Here is a 19391-nt window from a genome sequence, read left to right as displayed (position 1 = left end):
CACAGAATAGACTATTGTTGATCACACAAGACAGAGAGGCAGGGGAAGAGGGAGGGGTGGAGGAGTGGTAGTGGTGGGGTCAGGGAGTTGGGGGGGGCTTGGCTTTTACCAAGCCAAGGAGAAGTGCATGGCACCCCTCCCACTTAGATGTGTGTCCACTAATGTACACATCAACCGGATGTTTATTCTTACACACAGACACGTGTATATGTCTGGAACATACAACACACCAGAACAGAGTGAAACACAGATCAAATGGAATATGAACATCTGTTGTGTTTCTTTATCCTGTTCTTAAACCCTCAGAAGCAGATATGGCTCATGTCTAATTAGAGTCACCCAAAATACACAAATATCAACTGGCTTACAAAACCTGGGACCACCCACTGCAATAGTGGATCTCCTGACACTCCTGTGATACACTGTATTCACCTGGTTTTACAGAGAAAAGTCATCCATATCAGAGTTAAAGCCTGGATTTACAGAAGCTGAAATAGGTGGAAGGAAAGAATACATGACATTAACCCTTTCATGCGTAGTGGACACTACAGTGGACAGCTATTCAAAGCAGTTCTCTTATACATTCATGGATTTTGTTGTTTTTGTTCCATATCAGCCAACACAGTGGACACTTATGCATCATCCCATACACTGCAATTCATACCATTACTGTAACTTTCCTGTTCTTGATAAACCTGATCTGCAGTATCATGTGTAAATCAACTGCTAATTGTTATTAGACTGTAATTAACAGGATTTTTTTTTTTTTTTTTTTTTATAAAAAGTTGTTTTTTGTTGCATATTATCTGAGTGAGTAATAACTAGTATTATAATATGTTAAAAATGGGAGAAAACATCAGATTAGCAGCATTAAAAAAAATCATAGTTTTTTACAAAGTATGTGAGTAAATGCACGTTTCTTTGCATAAAAAATCCAGCTGAGTGGACATTTTTGTAATTCCATGAAAAATAGGTTCATAAAAAAAATTCAATCACATTGCTTTTTTTCATGCCTAAAAATAAATAAAAACACTCAGGAAAAAAAAAAAATCTTGATTAAGGTTCTCATAATTCATGCATGAAAGGGTTAAATATGATTTATCAAACCACTGTTTAAGGGCTTATAATGTGTAAAGTCACATTATTCTTGAAATACATGAACAATTGGCACTGATGGCAAACTAAAACTGAAGAAAATCAATCTATCTATCTATCTATCTATCTATCTATCTATCTATCTATCTATCTATCTATCTATCTATCTATCTATCTATCTATCTATCTATCTATCTATCTATCTATCTATCTATCTATCTATCTATCTATCTATCTATCTATCTATCTAAAGGTGTAATTCTGCTTCTGGCCACTAGATGCAGCTCCAATGATCCCTGGCTGCCATAGTCTTACATTTTAACTTCTCTCTAAAAATACTCAGTCAATACGGTCAGTTATTTTCTTTCTAGCTCTCATTCTTGTCTTTATTTATTGGGGCCCTCTAAAAAGTGTCTCCTCATTATTCGTCTTTATTGCTCCATCGAGTAGATTTTAGGTCAAATAGAAGATTTAAATGTCTAGTACTGGGCTTTGATGTACAGGTGTAATTGAAAACTCACTCACTGGTTAACTGGGATTTTGGAGATTCTTTTTTTTTAATTGAATAAAACTCTTGGGTAATAAGTTAAACTAAGAAATGACTTTGTTATAAAAATGGTTGGTGAATTGTATTATTTTATCATATCAGAAGCTAATGTACAACATGAGCCCTCTCAACATTTCTGTTATTCATTTTAATAAAACACTTCAAACAGACCCTCCAGTTATTGTAGATAACTCCTTTATCAAGACAGGGGTAGTTGTTTGTTTACCTGCTTCACTAGTTTCAGCTACTTCCTGTAGCCTTCATCAGAAGCATCACAATGAATTTGCTGTGACGTGTCTTATAGACGTTATATAGGAAGTAGATGAAACTAGTAAAGCAGGTAAACAAACAACTACCCCTGTCCTGATAAAGGAATTATCTACTATAATTGTATGTGGAAGACAGTATGAAACTCTACCAGACCCTCCAGTTGCTGCATACTGCCATTGGGCCCTCACCATAGACCATATAAAAATATGGGATGGAGGGACCGTGATGTTAAAGCCTGTCGTTTGAGGCCACGTTGCCTGTTTGGAGTCTGAAGTGACTGTATTTGGATAAAAGAGCTCAGCTTTGGGAGTACAAGGGTCCAGGGGAGAGCTGGTGCTAAACACTAGTTTACACACTCTGTAAAAAAACAGTAAACTTCATCTATACCTGGTCATTTTACAGTTTTGCGAAGCCTGCTAACCCCAACTACATTCAAGCCATCTTTCTGGAAAAATGAACTTAATCAAATAAACCAAGACTCCAACAAGTCCAACTCCTACAAACTTGTCAATCAAAGCTCAATATGGCAGGTATTTATTCATTTACTTATTCACTTTTTTTTTTTTAAATCAGGGACAGTGCAGTGAAACATTGTGGACATCTGATGATCTGTACAAGTATATAGCATTTAGCTAATTTGCAACTCCTGCCAAGAAAGAATACACTTATATCCAGTATAAACAATAGAATAAACAAACAATATTAAAACCTATTTACATGTACCACACACACAGTCACACTCTAAAAAAAAAACAACATCACCAAAGCTTGTATTTGACCTGAGATCTAATTAATATAGGAAAAAAATTAATGATGGACCAGACCACTTACTAGAGGGTCTAAATAAAATAGTAGAGACCGTAATGAGTCCTAGAATAAAATCACTGACTTTGTATTTTTAGAAAGAAATTCAATGTAAGCAGTGGTGTAGTGGTCCACAGAGAAGTGGGTATACTCTCAATTTTTGCCCTTTTTTTTTAAGTAGTCCAGTAAAACGCTGTTTTAGAAACAGTGACATATAAGACTACTCTATTTAGTTTACCCAAAAATCCATCAGTAGTATTTGCTGACTATTATAAAATCCTCATGACTTGATCAGGAGCAGTTTGTTGGTTTTACTGGTCACACAAGCAGCTGCATGAATGGAAACAGATTGAACATGAAGCAAACATAGGATAACGTTAGCCTTTCATAACATTAGCCCTTCATAACGTTAGCCTACTCACATAGTTCAACTATTGGTGACAGTATCTCTTCTCTAAATGTGCAGTCATACATTCAGTAGTTTAAAACAGTGACTCATTTGGAAACCACCTTAAAATTTACCTCAGAATTATGTATTTCATGAAAGTAAGTTCCCTCAATACGTACCATTCATTTGATAAATATTTATTCTACCTTTCTTGTTCACATTTCCAATAATTGCGCATCTTTCAATGAGACGTGCAATGACCTGTCAATCAACTGGGGTGGCACTGGCACCTGAGGTGTCCAATCAGGTTCCAGATGTGGCTGGCACAAAGTTAGCGATATTTTCCTCGGCATGACCCGGCCTACTCTGCCTCTGATTGGCTCATCAGTCCTCATGCCTAAAGTTAACCAGTGTGAAGGTACCAATTACTAGCTAATTAGAGGCAGAGTAGGGCGGGCCATGGCTTCACCATCCTAGGGGAAAACATGGGCAGTTTGGCTGCAGATACGCCTGAATGGTGATCATCAGGGGGATTTAGAAGTGGGTATACCCAATACTAACTGAAAAATAAGTAGGTATACTCCGTATACCGCCGTATATCCTGGACTACACCACTGAATGTAAGTGTATAGGAGGCAGGGCTTTTGGTGACCTGCCCCCAGTGGTCATCAGTGGTATTACAACTATAAGAGGGATTGGATTCCTTTTGGGGCCGAGGCCCTTGCACCTTGGTCATGACTTCTTAGTGTCAATGCCTGAGGGGGCCTGGCATGTTCTGATGTGCAGAATGATAAAGAAAAATCAATGTAAAGTCTTGAAATTGATTACATGGGTAACGTTACCATCAGTAGAAGACAGCTGGTCTTGTGCTATGTCCAGTTTTAATTTGTGTATTTTCTTTCTTTCTGTCTTTATCCATTTCTCTGACCTTTTTTCCTCATTCTCAACCATCTCGTTTTTATACCTAAAGTTAATACATCAATAAACAATGCATTGCCTTGCTGTCTGTCAGTCTACCCTGTGTGTTTAAAACATTATACCTACATGTTGAAAAATCCTTTGGGGTACTCTGTGTGTCAAAATATGACACCCTCAGAGATATCCTAATCAAGCAACCAAGTTGTGAGTGAGGATATATTGGAAAATCAGGTTCAGATGTTTAATTGCATAATGTGATAAAGCATTTTTAAGCATGAACCATATGTAGTTTTATCAGGTAAAACATGCAAAAGACAGTATGCAGCTCTTCTTCTGTTTATGCTGAGTATCTTCCTCATGCAAGATCATATCACATGCACTCAAAGACACTTTTTTACCAACTCTTATTCTGATGCGAGAAGGAAGGTTCAAAAACTGGGAAGAATCTTTGTCTCACTTAACCACAGGTGAGTGTTTGCCTAAAACATCAGCAAACAGTCATTATCACTTACAGGGCTCCAATTGTCTGCCTCGATGGTGAGATTACTGCTTTTGAACACATGGAAAAAGAGATCATCCTCGAGTAGAAAATATCACTTTCATAGCAACAAAAACAAGCCTCCTCAATTACAGATTCTCATCCAGCTTTGAGGAGATATTCACATGTACCCCTCTGCTGCTGAACTATATTTGGGCTGTAGAAGTTTTGGAGATGGTGAGAAATACTGTCTAGTCTAAGAAATGGCTACCATTACAGAAGTTCTCTGTTTTTAATCATGCTGTTTTTGGCTGTTGGCAACAATTTCTTAGACTTTGTTTGTCCCCAGAGATTTGCGATTCTTTGGAACTTTAATAAACATTTTCCAGAGAAAAAAAGTAATTGGGCAAAGGTCATATTTATTGGCATGGAATGTGAATTAAAAAAAAAAAAAAGTATTTTGATGGTTTTTCATTTTGATTTCACTAGTGACACTCAAATGTGGATTATAATACATGACCTTGTGTATTAATCCAATATTAAATGGTCGATGATTGACTTATTAGTCATCAGTCACTGAGGAAACTCATTGTCCAGTTGTCTCCCACTGCATGCTAACCTTTGCATGATGCTCAACAAGCCTGCCAGGCCCTTTCGTTCTTCCTCCAATGCCCTGACCTTTGTCTTGCTGGAAGATTTGAGAGCTGGGAGAGGGTATAGCTGGTGTGTCACGACGGAAAATTCATGCAAGGGTTATGTAAGGGCTGTGGGCTGGGCAGTGACCTGCTCTGCTCCTGCACAGCTTTGAGGATCACTCAGACGTTTGTTCAGAAAAACCATAAGGTCTGTGCTATTTGTCGGTTCATCTGATGTCTTGATGCAACATCTGATATCTGTCGAATGAAAGAAAAGGCTTGTGGGCTCGCTCCATGTGTTGTAGCATTAAAAGCTTATCTAGGCAGTCAGAGCTGTTGTTTGACACTGTCGGGGCTCAAGGCAAGAAGGGATCATTGGGGCCCAAGGGGGACTAAATTCTTTGGGAATCTCACCCCAAACAAATAGGCATGTACTGTGAGGATTATATAAGCAGCTCCTTTATTCATTTAAGTTTGATTAATAATATGCAATTAAAAAATAAATAAAATATTATCTGGGAAATGTAAAAACTTGACAATTCAAAATATATTAAAGCAGTGTTTTTCAGCCTTGGGGTTGGGACCCCACGTGGGGTTGCCTGGAATTCAAATGGGGTTGCCTGAAATTTCTAGTAATTGGTTAAAAAAAAACAAAAAACAGAAAACAACTTACTAATAAAAAATATGTGGTGAATTGACAGAGACAATCACAATACATAAAAGACATGAACAACTCTGAAGCTGAAACTGAAGCACTGTGGTACTGTTTATCTTTCAAATGTTAATTGTGGTCAGTTTCAGATGCTGCAGCTCTTTCATAATTCATAGTTTGAGTTATTGTTTGTTCAGTATTAAAAATAAAATAAAAGTATTTTCATGGTTTTTCGTTTTGATTTCACTAGTGACACTCAAACGTGGATTATAACACATGACCTTAGCCATGTCAATAGTCAAAAGTCAATAGTCTTCTTAAGAAGACACAGCCAAGTTTTTAAGCAAAGCACCTAATGAAAAAAAGGTAACTCTTATGAATCACAACTATAGGACAGAAGTTGATTATCAGGATTATTAATTAGTTGGTTATTTAAAAATTATTTTAAAAATTACTTAAACATTATACCACCGAACATATAGATTGAATTAATAGAACTAGTAATGACAGATTGCCCTGGAAGTTCCACTATCAAGACAGTTCTAGCATCAAAACATGAAATTATGTCAGTGAAAACAATGTGTGTAAATGGGTCATTGCTCTGAAAGTCACTGACTGTCTGATTTCATTCAATTGGAATTTCTATTTTCATTGCACACATCTAGGGGTGTTCCTATATTATTCCTAGGTTACCATGCATATTCTTTATACAATTGCATTTTCCTTTTTCATAATTTCAGTTGGACCGTTATCGGCTATTTCACCATCTGTCTTGGGGGCCCTTCTCTAGGGAATTGCGTAGTTTGCCTACAGTGTTACGGCGGCTGTGCAAGTAGGACAACATTCAGCATTCCGAACAGGCAGTGCTTTATTTATATATGATGAAGATTAAAGGTGAAATATTGTCACCTTCATAAAATAATTGACAAAAATTTATTTTTCTTTCTTAAATCATCTAGTCATGATGCTGGCCACCTGTGATAAAGTCATCTCCATTCTCAGTTGAACAGATCATGTGATTCTACCCTGTAAGTTAATTGCATATACAAGAATGTGACTTAGGCCTGGTTACATTTGTTTGTGTGTGTGTGTGTGTGTGTGTATGTTTCCTGAGAAATCTGAAAATATGACTGTTATGAATTATGCAGTTATTTTAGGAAGGTGACGATATGTAAACTGTGCATGTGCTCCAGAGGTATGTAGCAATTTTAAAAAGACCTTTTTCATTTTCATTTGCTAAAAATACTTATAAGAGGCCACATTTAGGAAAAAAAAGTTTTTGTTTTTTTTCTCACTTTTGTAACTGTTATTTTTGTTGCAATTTACAAATAGTTTTTTTTTCTTTCTAGACATTTCCATAATGTGAGAACTGATGACTTTAGTGTAATTTTAGATGGAAATAATACAGTGGAATGCTCTACTTCCTCGACTCTGTTTATTACAGCCATGTGTGATGTAACCTGATGTAGTGTCACCGTCTGACGGTAAGCAGCCGGAGTTTGTTTGTTTTTTTTGTTTGTTTTTTTTTGCTTTATACATTGCACATAATTTGCATTACCTTGGTTTTTCTTTTTTGCAAACTTGATTATTGATGTTAGCCATCTCAGTTTCAAAGCTAGAGTCTTTGTTGCCCACAGTCTGGTTTACAAACAGAGGACTAGAATCATTTTATTTGTTAAAATCCTCATGCTTGTCACTGATTTGTTCTTTTGCTGCTTTAATGGGACAACATTAACCTCCATTTATTTGATTCTAATCAACCTTGACAAAAATGAGGAAACCCTACATACTGAACCTTTAAAGGAAATGGTCATTATTAAATGTCACCATACAACCATGAATGATGAAGAATCACTTTATTATTTTAATTACTATATCAATAATTTATTAGGTTATGGTTGTATGAAAGAATGAAATTCATTTGTTAAATTTGTTATTCAATATAGTGCAAAATGTACATAGAATAGAATAGAATAGAATAGAATAGAATAGAATAGAATAGAATAGAATACAATACAATACAATACAATACAATCGTCATTGTCATTGCACAAATGCAATGAAATTTGATTAAATCCTTGGTGCAAAAGAGATTTTAAAAAAAGTATTGAAATAAATAATCCAATAGATAGTACTAACTAGAACTAACTAGAACAGTACTAAATACATCACATTCATTAAAACATCTTAAATGATAAAAAACAACTAAACAACAACTAAATCTTAACCTGTAAAGACCCAAACATCCACCATGACCAAAACCATCTACTGATGTAACTGTTTAATACCTGTTGATCCCCTGATCCTATCAATGCATATAAATAATTGGTGTAAAATACAGTTTGTCATCTTGTCCTGGTCATCAGATATGACCCATTTAAACGTTCAGAGGCTCCGTAGTTACCGTGGAAACACTGTCATCTTCTACAACACTGATTCACCAGTAAAACCCATGGAGTTGGCTCAATGACAGTGGATGGAGGCACTTAGTTTATGTTCAGTTAATGATATAGTTTGCTGAAAAAAGTGACTTTTTCTTCAGTTTTCTCTGTTTTTGATATAATGGCCCTCAACTTTAGTCTGAGCTTTAATGGACATCTACATAATCAGTAAATTAAATGTAGGAAAATACCTGATTTTCACTGAGCAAACACCAAATAAAGAAGATAATATAACTGTAAATGGTGATAAATCACTCACAAAGTGTTAAATTGAGTCTGGTTTCGACCAGCTCTATGTGTAAAGTGTCATGACATAACTTTTGTTATGATCTGTCCCTATATAAATAAAATTTGATTGACTGATTGAATATGGAGAAAAATCCATCTGGGAACCGACACAAAAGTAGCACTGGGTCTTTATGAGTTGAAGTAGCCTTATAACTGTTAGCAACACATTTAGCAAATCAGATAATATGTAGTGCTTTCAGAACGTTTTTTTCTATTAGTACATGTATTTTGTTATTAAAATCTGTTAATCTTCTGTGTTCATCCATTTACCTGGAACCCAAACAGTGATCTTGGATGAACCAGGACAAATCCAGTCCAAGTGCGGGCCAGGCTCTGGGAAACTTGACGTCAAAGAAGTTCACCCTCCAAAATAAGTAACCTTTTTTCCCCTCTCCTCTCCGGTCTGGCCTGCATTTTCATATTTCATTGGTATTTCCGGATGGCTCCCACATTTGCAAAATAAAGGCCATCAGAGTAATCATTATAATGTTGAACAATAATAACTGGGGGAACTGAATGAAAGCCTGGAGAGGCTTGTTGACCTTTCAGAGCTAAACTGGTCCTGGCTTCTGTCTGTGCACTGCTGAGCCCATTGTGTTCCCAGACCTTATCATTGTGTTGCAGTTTCCTCTCCCTGCTGCGTGTGTGCACATGGGCATGTGTGACAGTGAACGCACAAGTTGATGCTTGTGTGTGTCTGCTGTACTTGTACATATGTTAAGTGAACAGGGCCGGCGTACTACAAAGGTGGAGAGACTTTAATAGATGCATGCTCAGTGGACCCTCATCCCAGACATACACACACACACACACACGCACACGCACACACACACGTACACACACACACACACACACACACACACACACACACACACACACACAGTTGCTGGCTCATACATGTACTTTACCTGTTGACCAGATAGAGCAGACTCAAGTGCTTCACACAGTAACTGTTTCCTGGATGAGAATAAACATGATGACAATGTGTGACACCATTAAACACTAAAAAAATTTCATCTCAAATGTCACAGCCCTCCTATGACTGCTATTTTTATTTCATGGTCTGTATATAACTTTATTGCACTCCAGTATGTCTTAGAGAACTGACCCATTCACCAGAATAAAAAGGTTTATGTCTGCAAATCACAGACATGTTTAATCTAAATGTTCTGAACCAAATGTGTATGTCAACTAACCCATAAAGATCCAGTGGTACTTTAGTGACTATTACCAAATGAATTTTTATAGATTTAACCTTTCTTAAGTAATTTATCTCCATTTATTTTAATATTATCCTCTGTATTTTGTGTTTTTTCAGTGAAAGTCATATTTTCCTGTATGTAACCCTTTCATGCATGAATTATGAGAACCTTAATCAAGATTTTTTTTCTTGAGTGATTTTATTCCTCTTTAGGCATTAAAAAAAAACAATGCAAACACATTTTTTTTATGAAGCTATTTTTCATGGAGTTGAAAAAAAAATGTCCACTCAGCTGGACACCATGTGTTTAATTTTTAAGGAAGCAAAGAAACATGCGTTTACAGATTTACTTGGTGAAAACTATGAAATGAAAACATTTTAATGCTGCTGATTTGATGTTTTCATACATTTTAACATACTCTAATACTAGTCATTACTCATTTCATGGAGATAATATGCAAAAAAACAAAACAAAAACTTGTTAATTGCAGTAAATGTTAATTACAGTCTAATAATAATAACAAGGAATTGATTTACACTCAAACATGTTAGATCATGTTTATCAAGAACAGCAAAGTTACAGTAATGTTATCAGTTGCAGTTTATGGGATGATGCAAAAGTGTCCAATGTGTTGGCTGATATGAAACTAAAACAACAAAATCCATGAATATATAAGAGAACAGCTGTAGAATAACTGTCCACTGTAGTGACCACTATGCATGAAAGGGTTAATTCACAAAAGTTCAGCGTAAATTCAAAGATAATTAAATATATCATCATATCATATATCAAATATATCAATATATCAATCATAAAACCAAGTGTATCCATCCACTGTTATTGATCCAACTCAATGGGTTTTACTGGTGAATCAATATTGTAGAAGATGACGGTGTTTCCACGTTCACTACAGAGCCACTGAACGTCCAAATGGGTCATATTTGATGACTATGAAAAGATAACAAGCTGCATTTTACACCAATTATTTACATGTATTAATAAGATTAGTGGATCAGCAGGTATTAAACAGTTTAGATCAGTAGATGGTTTTGGTCGATTGTGGCTGTTTGGGTCTTTATGGGTTAAACACTCATGACACTGAGGCCATAATAACATGTTAAAACCTAAAAAGTCAGAATTCAAACTCTGCTCTCTGTTGGCAAAACCCATGATAGTGTATGTCCACCACAAACCCCAAGGGGCCTATTTTAGAAAAGAGAAGCAGATCCTTCAAAGATGAATTATTTTGAGACTATGTGCTGCAGAAATGTACAAAGGCAACATTTTATTTTGGGGACTGGGTTGTGTGACTTTTGCATTTCACACACAGAGATGAAGTTTTAAGTTTTAAGTTGAGAGTGAAGAATCACAGATGTGTGTTGTCAACACAACACATGGGACATAAGAGTAACATGACCGTAAGTAACATCATTAAGACTACAAAACCTCTGCCAAGGCTCCACACCTTATTATGAATCTGCTCCAAAACTCAACAGCTTCATCCTTAACTCATCCTCTACCTTTCAACATTTCATGAAAACTGGTGTGGTAGTTTTTTGCACAATCTTTCTGCAAACATTTACAATGCAGACAATTATATTCCCTCTTCCTTCTCTAAATGCACTATCAACAGTGGTATAATCTGTGGCTCGCTAATGCACCACATTGCAGAACAGGTGTCAGGCAGGACGTTACTTCATCAGTGAATGGATACGGTCATACTGATCTGTCAGTGCAGTGCCACAGCTAAGTGACAAACACCCGTGCACACACACAGCTGGAATTTTATTCTCCTGGCATCTCACATTTCAATCAATGCTCTAAATCCCACAGTGAAAAGGAGACTTTTAACAGTGAGGGTTATTCATGAAAGTTAATAACTGATGAAAGCTGCAATTACCAAAGTATTAGCACAACTTAGCAATGAGTGAAGAGTTCTGTTTTCACCTTAGTTCTACTCAGGCAGAAGGAAATGCCCGCTGCCTCCACCTGTTGTCTTCCTCCCTCTTTCCGGACCTTCTCCACCGACAGATGTGTGATGTCACAGTCTCCTCTGTTCTCCCAGACAATACACCCACACCTCCGGGGCTTCCCCTGCCCAGGCAACAGGGGGAGCTGTTGTGTCCTGGTGGTATGTGTGCTATGACTCATCGCCTCCTTTCTCCCACGCAGGACACACACACATGCAGTCATACACATATTACACGGTCACTGTCATCCAGAACTCCATAGTGATGCACACACACACACACACACACACACACACACACACACACATAGTGTATCAGTGGGTGCACAGAGCAGCACATGGACAGAAAAGACAGGGGTTGCAAGTAGGATGTGGAGGCAGACCAATGGAGATGTTGCCAGGGGCAACTGGTATCCCAACACAGTTCTGACCCTGGTGACGCCTGTGGCTTATTGAATCAATGGCAGGATTGATAAACTTGGAGAGAGTGAGACAACAAGGAAACAACAAGAGAGAAAGTGTGTGTGTGTGTGTGTGTGTGTCTGTGTGTGTGTCTGTGTGAGTTTCATTGCTCATTTTGTCATTACTTAATGTTTATTAACTTTTATTGGTTCTGTCTCATAGTGTCTTCTTTGTGTGCATGTTTGTGAGATTTACAGATATGAGCATTTGTAATTTTACGAGAATAAATTACTTTCATCGTGTTGTATATACAGACAACTAGTGTGATAAACTGTTGTTTTAAAAGACAAAAGTGGGCTAAAAACATTCTGAGCCTAACCCTGAAGTCTGAGGTAATGGACTATTTTCGGTTTGAGAGCAGCTGAGTTAATTCTGCCAATCAGAATATGTACATACTCATGATACAGTGTGTGTCTGGTTAATGAAAAAAAAAACAAAACAAAACACTGTAAATGGAGTTAAGAGAGGAAAATTCACCATGGCACTGGTTAAAAAGTGAAGAGAGAAAAAGTGCAGAGAATAAAAAGTATGAGTATATTGACATAATCAATAGGCCTCTTGATATTAATAACTGATTCAGCGATGGACATGAATTTATTGTTTACTATTCAATCAATTCTTCGACAAACTTTAGCTATTCAGCTCTAATCAAACCTAAAAGGACACAAATGAAAGCAACACCAAAACTCTATAGGTTACATACAGCAGACTCAAGAAAAACCACAGACAAAATTTCAACTATAAAATGATTAAAACGTAACATAAAGTGAACAGCATGCAATGGAAATTTCAAGTAATTTGCACTGCAACCTTTGCTTCTGCCATGTCAGAGATGATTAATCATTGATCAGATGTCTTGTGCCTATATTCTTTTCTTACTTTAAGATGAAATTCACAAACTGCACGGAAACAGCATCAACAGCTCTTCCTTGTGTATAGTTTTCAACTCAAATGTGCCATGTATTTCAGATTTACAAGTGGATAGATAGACGAAAATACTGGGGCAAAGGTAATAATACCAGGTTTAGCAAGCTTGTTGTCACAGGCCAACCTCTCATATCAAAACGTAATAAAAGTCTGGATTAAATGGTGGTTTCCACAGTTGTAACTTTAGTAATTATGAACTACCTGTGCTGCCAACAGCAACAATGAGCTGAAAAATGTGTTTTGAGAGGGTCACCTCTACCAAAGAGGGAAAATGAACTTTACAGCTTTAGATGAGACTTGTGCACTTGTTTGTTTGTGAGTGCATATAAGTAAACAGCGGTGTAGTCAGTCAGTGTCGCCTATACTCACTTCTAAATCCTCCCCATGCATACCATTCAGTCGTATCTGAGCCAAATTGCTAATTTTTATTCCTAGGATGGTGAAGCCATGACCCGCCCTACTCTGCCTCTAATTGGCTAGTACTCTGTGCCTTCACTGATTACACTGGTTTTCTTTAGGCATGAGGACTGATGAGCCAATCAGAGGCAGAGTAGGGCGGGTCATGCCGAGGAAAATATTGCTAACTAGCACCGGCCACCTCTGAAACCTGATTGGACACCTCAGATGCCAGTGCTACCCCAGTTGATTGACAGGTCACAGCATGTCTCATTGAAAGATAAGGCAGAATAAACATTTCAAGTGAGTGGCAGGTATTAAGAGAACTGACTTTCATGGGGTACATAATTCTGAGGTAAGTTTTAAGGTGGTTTCAGAATGAGTCACTGTTTTAAACTACTGGCCACATGACTGCACATTTAGAGATGAGATGTTGTCGCCAATAGTTAAACTGTGTGAATAGGCTAATGTTATTAAAAGGGTATCATTATGAAAGGCTATCACTATGAGAGGCTAACATTATGAAAGGCTAACGTTATCCTGTGTTTGCCTCATGTTGAATACATTTACATTCATGCAGCTGCTTGTATGACCAGTAAAACCTACAAACTGCTCCTGATCCAGTCATGATGATTTTTATACTAGTGAGCAAATACCACTGACAGATATTTGGGTAAACTAAATAGAGTAGACTTACATGTCACTGTTTCTAAAACAGAAAATTTTTTCTGGACTGCTTAAAAAAAAAGACAAAAATTGAGAGTACAGCCGCTTCTCCAGGGACCACTACTTCACTGTATGTAAGTATTTGGCCATGTCACTGAAGAATGAAGTAGGATGGCTACTCAGCAGGGAAGCATCTTGTTTACATCTGTATTATAATATCATCATCTCTAAACAAAATGTCAGCCAGTCAAAATAACACTGTGTATTGTAAACTACGTGTGCTCCATCAGCTGATAGTTTTCCAGGGGTATTCAAATCTGATCTTCGAGGGCTGATATCCTGCATGTTTTAGATATTTCCCTCTTCTACCACACCTGCTTCAATTAATGATCAGCTCATCATCAGGCTCTGCAGAAGCCTGATAATGATGTAAGTGTGGCTTGCAGGTGTGATGGAAGAGGGAAATGCCTAAAACATGGAGGATACTGGCCGTCGAGGACCGGATTTGGACACCCCTGGTTTACATTATAGCTCCGTTAGCTAAGATCTGTTATTAAATGGAAAACAACCACAGTAAAACCACAAGCTTCTGCCATTTTCTGTACAGACTGTTTTGTCATTATCTGGACTAACAATTCATTTTTATCGTCACAGTGGATCTGCAAATGCACAAAACATTTAGTAACAGACTTTATATTGTTAAAGTTGCATTTATTTTTCTTTATGACATTTCAAGTTGTTCATATTTGTTCAGGTTATTCGCATTTTATTGTGAAAGGATAGTTTATAAATAGAAATATCTGTAATTTTACTTTTTTCACATCAAACCAAGAAGAAAAAGTTCTCAACATTTATAGGTTATTATGCTGTTATTTTACTTGTGATCTCATTGGGCTGCATGTGGCCCCTGAACTAAAACAAGTTTAACACTGTTCACTGTTAACCCTTTACAGGGCACTCATTGAAATACTCTGAAAGTTTACAATTCAACCTTAGTGTGTTATTGGTGGACATAACAAGACTTTATTATTATTGTGAATTTTTTTTCAAAATGTTTTATTGTTATGTAGAAAATCAAGGTCATTGAAGTTACTATGCTTGGTTCCTTACTCATAAGTGGCATAAAAAAAAAAAATCCAAGAAGCATATATAATGAATACAAGAAAATCACATGTAAGGTTAAAGGAACATATATTTTAGAACATTAGAACATCACTTTTAGAACATTACAACATAAGTGCTGATCCAGACCCCTGTCCACATCCACATTCTCCCTTTGAACATCATTCCTTACATTAGTACCATTACTTCATGGTACCTAACAAAGCAGGTACACTCACTGTTCATGCAGAGGTGGACCTTACAGACCCTGTAGACCACATTGGACCTGAGGTTGTTGACTCATTGTCCTCACTGGAACTGTTGCTGTCATCATCTTTTAATGTGTGCAGAAATGACCAAAAATAGTCATTTACCTGATAAAGGGTTAATATCTTCAGTGTAATTTTTCCACTTAGCAAATTCATCTCGGGCTGGATTGGACCCTTTGGCGGGCTGGGTTTGGTCCGCGGGCCATGTATTTGACACCCCTGGGCTAAATGATTTCAGCCTTTACACTGCCAAAATCAAAATCTTACCGAGTGTATTTTTCTCATTTCTAGTCCAAATATCTCATCACACTTAAAATAAAACATAGTCATCCAAAGAGTAACTTTTCAGTGAGATATAAGAACTTATTTTTAGATGATAGACCTTGAAAATCTTATTTCAAGAAATCTTACCAAGATAATTTTCACTTGTTCCATTGGCAGATTTTTTTTTTTGCTTAATTCAAGATTTTTTTTTTCTGCTTAATTCAAGATTTTTTTATTTTTTTTTTGTTGCTTAATTCAAGATTTTTTTTTATTTATTTAGTTTTTTTTTGCTTAAGTCAAGATTTTTTTTTTTTTTGTGCATAATTCAAGCAAAAAATCTGGCAATGGAACAAGTGAAAATGATCTTGGTAAGATTTCTTGAAATAAGATTTTCAAGATCTATTGTCTAAAAAATAAGTTCTTATATCCCACCGAAAAGTTACTCTTTAGGTGATTATGTCTTATTCTAAATGTGATGAGATATTTTGACTAGAAATGAGAAAAATACACTTGGTAAGATTTGGATTTTTGCAGTGTAACTACACCCACACTCACAGCAACAACAACAGGCCCAGTTTCCACTGTCTGTTAATGTAGTCATCCACACATCCTGACATCCTGACATAGGTTAAGGATAAAGCTGTTTCATACAGAGGGACACTGTCAGGATCTGTGGCTGATCTGGTGATGGTGGAGCTGATAAGGGAGTATCTACAACAAACTACCTCTGGCCATCAAAGCTATCCTACTATTGTTCCCCCATGCACAGGAAGCAAGGTTTGTTGTGTTATTGTTGGATGAGGGAGAAAGCGTGAGGGAGTTGGAACAAGTCTGTGTGTGTGTAGGTGTGTGTGCATGTGTGTGTGTGTGTGTGTGAGACATAGTCTGTGTGTGAGTAAGAATGTGTGAGGATGTGTTTAATGTCTGTGTGTGGATGTGATTAGTGTTGTAGTGTGTCACAGGTGTGTGTTGATCTGACTGTTGTGTATTGCAGCCTGAAGAAGAACAAGTGGTCGGTGTTGTACCTGAGTCAGAGCGGAAGAGGAGCTTAGGCGGCCCACTGCTCAGCGGAACACTGAGCTGTGCAGGAAAACACCTGGGAGCAGAGGGAGAACAAATAAACCCAGAGGAGGGAAGAGGAAGACGAGGGAGAGGAGAGGCAGGATGAGGAAGGGAATTAAACAGAGAGAGAGAGAGAGAGGCTGAGCAGCTCCTACTGAATATGTGAGTCCAGGAAGATGGCCGACCAAGACAGATTTCCGGTTCATGCGTCATCGTAGCATCATTGTGATTGAGCTGCTTCAGAATATATGACTTTATGAGGGATGACTGGTCTGTGGTTCTAGACAAAACATTAGTAATATCATGTTCATACCCAAAACTTAGGATTTTCTTCTGTCAGATGAAAATACCAACATCTTTGTGATAATAAAGAATTTAGGGTTACAAAAAATACATTCTAATACATTTCTCATTATTGGTCATTTCACAGCTGACTTTCTTGGTCACATTTTTCTCATTTTTTCAGTTTAACCTCCCAAAAAACTGCAGGTGTCGTCTGGTCCCCCTTGGTCTGATAAAAAAAACATGTTTTTTTTTTTTTTTTTTATGGTGTCAGTCATTAAGCAAAAGAAGAAAAAGAAAATGAACCATAGCAGCACCCTGGGAGAAGAGGGGATGAAGTTTTTAGTATAATACCGTAATAACATAGTCAGATAAAGTAGTAAAAATCATGCAAAATTGCAACAGAATGAACATAATTCATTTTTGTCAACTGAAAAGGATGCAACCAAATTAATAACAAGGTGACATCAAGTTCATGCACATCTATAATATATTCAGTATCTAGTACAAGATCATAACACATGTACAGTGATGTTCATTTTTTGAGGCACAAAATCAGAGCCCATGAAACCAGCAGCTATGATTTACAGTAACTGTAGAAATGTGCACTGTCTACTATTTATGGTTATGATGTTGGTCTAAATGACTCAGACAACACCATAACTTACAACTGTATTTACTGAAGAAAAGGATTGTAAATACAAACCTACAACTAGTGCAGTGGTTCCCAACCTTTTTTGTCTCATGACCCCATTTAACATCATAAATTTCTGGTGACCCCAGACATTCAAAACAGAGACATTTTTTTGCTAAAATTAATTTGTTTTTGATCATGTAGTAGTTTGCTATACTATATTGCAAATAAACCTTAAATTTAGTCTATATAATGTATATTATTATGGACGGAGGCAGAAAAGCCAGGTGTAGATTACTGCACAAAGTAAGAGTTTTATTTTCCTTGTTCAGGATATGTACAGTCAGTCCAGCTTGGATTTACAAGGCTGACAAATAATACTGAACAAACAATAACTCAAACTATGAATTATGAAAGAGCGGCAGCATCTGAAACCGACCACAATGAACATTTGAAAGATAAACAGTACCACAGTGCTTCAGTTTCAGCTTCACAGTTTGTCATGTCTTTTATGGATTGGGATTGTCTCTCTCAACTCAACATATATTTTTTATTAGTAAGTTTTTATTTATCAGTTACTAGACATTTCAGGTGACCCCATTTGAATTCCATTTCCAGGCGACCCCACGACACTAGTGTAAACATTTTAGTAATGCTTCTGTATTAAAGTCTATATGTAGTATTTGTACTTAAAATATTCACAAATGACTTTAAAGAATCATTACACTGTTCATCACAGAAAAGTAGTGTATCACCAACATATGATCTGAATTTATTCACAGCCACAGGCCAACGTGGAATAAATGAATGTGACCAAGGCCAACTTTGGGATGAGAGTTGTTAAAGGACACCTGTAGTAAATTTTCATTGCTAGCTATTTCCAAAGATCACATATAATACTAGCGGTTCCAACTTACATTATAGTCAAGCCACTGCTCCATCAGTCAGTCATTGGTTTGTCCGATTACCTGGGCTGTGATGGACTGGTCACTGACCCCGTGCAGCAGACACCAGTCTAAGGTGACACATGGTCGTCCAGTGCTGGGTTGCGTCTCTAGAACAATGGTGGAGTGCAAAGCTTACGGCTGCACAAACAATAAGTGCAAACTCATGCTTTCCACTCAGTCTGGCTCACTGACTGCTGCTGGTTTACTTGTACTCAATTACCCAGGATTAACGTGGGTACGTCACTTATGGCCTGAAATGGCTGCTCCCCATAGGTTTTGCTCCCACCTGCAATTAACATGAAAAACAGGTCCAGTGTGGTGCATTTATGGCTTTTTTTTTTTGGTTTGTTTGTTTGTTTGTTTTGTTATTGAATTTGCACCTCTCTTGCTTATCAGTAATAACCAAAGCACAATTAATGTCTTAAGCATGACCAGTATAGGTGCACTTTAAGAAACAAAGTCAAAGAAAGTGACAAAGTGATAAAAGCTAGAATCACTGTTGTTATTTTCTCCACTGGACACAGCTCAAAATGAAAAGAATGGAGTTTGATGCTGAGATCACAGGCTTTCATCTACATGGATTGATTTTGATAATTGAGTTTGATTGATCACCTTATCTTTACTAAGTGGCCATTTGTTAATTCATGGTTCAGACTTATTTGTGGTTTCTCTGTGGGTGTTTTGTGTCTAAAAA

The 19391-nt window shown here is 37.0% G+C and overlaps 1 protein-coding gene across 1 annotated transcript in view; it reads left to right on the top strand.

The window, feature by feature from the left end:
- Positions 1-16940, top strand: part of tmem150b (transmembrane protein 150B) — a 37480-nt gene extending 20540 nt beyond the window's left edge. The window contains exon 7 of the mRNA XM_030142249.1: positions 16767-16940. Coding sequence (XP_029998109.1) covers positions 16767-16940 — 174 coding nt within the window. The remainder of the gene's footprint in view (positions 1-16766) is intronic.
- Positions 16941-19391: the final 2451 nt, after the last annotated feature.

Source organism: Sphaeramia orbicularis, chromosome 8 (assembly GCF_902148855.1).
Source record: "Sphaeramia orbicularis chromosome 8, fSphaOr1.1, whole genome shotgun sequence".
In the NCBI taxonomy this organism is placed as follows: Eukaryota; Metazoa; Chordata; class Actinopteri; order Kurtiformes; family Apogonidae; genus Sphaeramia; species Sphaeramia orbicularis.
Note: the sequence above shows the minus strand (reverse complement) of the source record. Positions and strands in the feature narration are given on the sequence as shown.